General features: G+C 59.0%; 1 protein-coding gene across 1 annotated transcript in view; it reads left to right on the top strand.

Annotated features, from left to right (window-relative positions):
• KRT18 (keratin 18) overlaps positions 1 to 1288 on the top strand; it is a 10748-nt gene that overhangs the window by 6889 nt on the left and 2571 nt on the right. The window contains exon 2 of the mRNA XM_010000710.1: positions 460 to 542. Within this exon, the coding sequence (XP_009999012.1) occupies positions 460 to 542 (83 nt within the window). The remainder of the gene's footprint in view (positions 1 to 459; positions 543 to 1288) is intronic.

Here is a 1288-nt window from a genome sequence, read left to right as displayed (position 1 = left end):
CCCCGGGTGCCTCCCCCCACCCGTTTATCGCCGCTGTTCCGGGGCGAGGCCCCCACCCCCCCCCCGCGGGAGCGGTGGCGCCAGGTGGCACCTGCTGGTGACGCGGGTGGTGACACAGCGGGGGGGGCGGGGGGGCCCTGGTGACGGTGTCGTGTGTCCGTGTGTCTCTGTGCCCACACGTCTGTGTGACCAATGTGCCTCTGTGTCCATGTCTGCACGTGTGTCCACGTGTCTGTGTCCACATGTCTGTGTGTCCGTGTGTCCATGTGCTCATGTGTCCCTGTGTCCATCTGTCCACGTGTCCGTGTGTCCATGCACGATGGAATTACCTTTGTTGGAAAAGACCTCAGAGATCATCAAGTCCCACACGTGCCCACGTGTCCATCCTGTGTCTGTGTGTCCTTGCCTGTGTTTCCATGTGTCCGTGTGTCCCGGTGACCCGTGTTCATGTCCCTGCAGATCCTGGAGGCCACAGTGGGGAACGCCCGGATGGTTCTGCAGATCGACAACGCGCGCCTGGCGGCCGATGACTTCCGTGTGAAGTGAGGAATGGGAACGGGGTGGGAATGGGGATGGGAACTGGGAATGGGGACAGGGTGGGGATGGACATAGGAAGAGGGATGGGAATGGGGATGGTGTGGAAATGAATGGGGTGGGAGTGAGAATGGCGAATAGGGGTGGGAATAGGAATGGGGAGTAGGGGTGGGAATGGGCAAGGGAATGGAGATGGGGGATAGGGATGGGAATGGGGTGGGAATAAGGATGGGGAATAGGGGTGGGAATGGGATGGGAATGGAGATGATGGGAATAGGAATCAGGATGGGAAGGGAAACAAGGATGGGAATGGGATAGAGATAGGAAAAAGGGTTGGGAATGGAAGGGGAACAGGGACCAGGGATGAGGATGGGAAAGGGTGTGGGGACAGGGGTAGCAATGTGAGTGGAACAGGATGGGGATGGGGACAGGGACAAGGATGGGGACAGAAGGGGGAATGGGTACGAGGGTAGGAATGATGGGAGTAGGGACAGTGATGAGGATGGCAATAGGGAGGGGACAGGAATAAGAGCATAAATGGGGATAAGGATGGGGACAAGGACAGGGATGGGATGGGGTTGGGACAGGGATAAGAAGACAGATGGGGATAGGGACAAGAGTGGGGACAGGGATGGGGTCAGGGACAAGGACAGGGATGGGGGCAGGGATGGAGATGGGATGAGAACAGGGATGGAGATGGGATGGGGACAGGATTGGGGATGGGATGGGGCAGGGGTGGGATGGGGACAGGGGT

This window comes from Chaetura pelagica, unplaced genomic scaffold, assembly GCF_000747805.2.
Source record: "Chaetura pelagica isolate M959 unplaced genomic scaffold, ChaPel_1.0 scaffold966, whole genome shotgun sequence".
In the NCBI taxonomy this organism is placed as follows: domain Eukaryota; kingdom Metazoa; phylum Chordata; class Aves; order Apodiformes; family Apodidae; genus Chaetura; species Chaetura pelagica.
The sequence above is the reverse complement of the archived record's forward strand: the minus strand, read 5'-3'. Positions and strand labels throughout refer to the sequence as shown.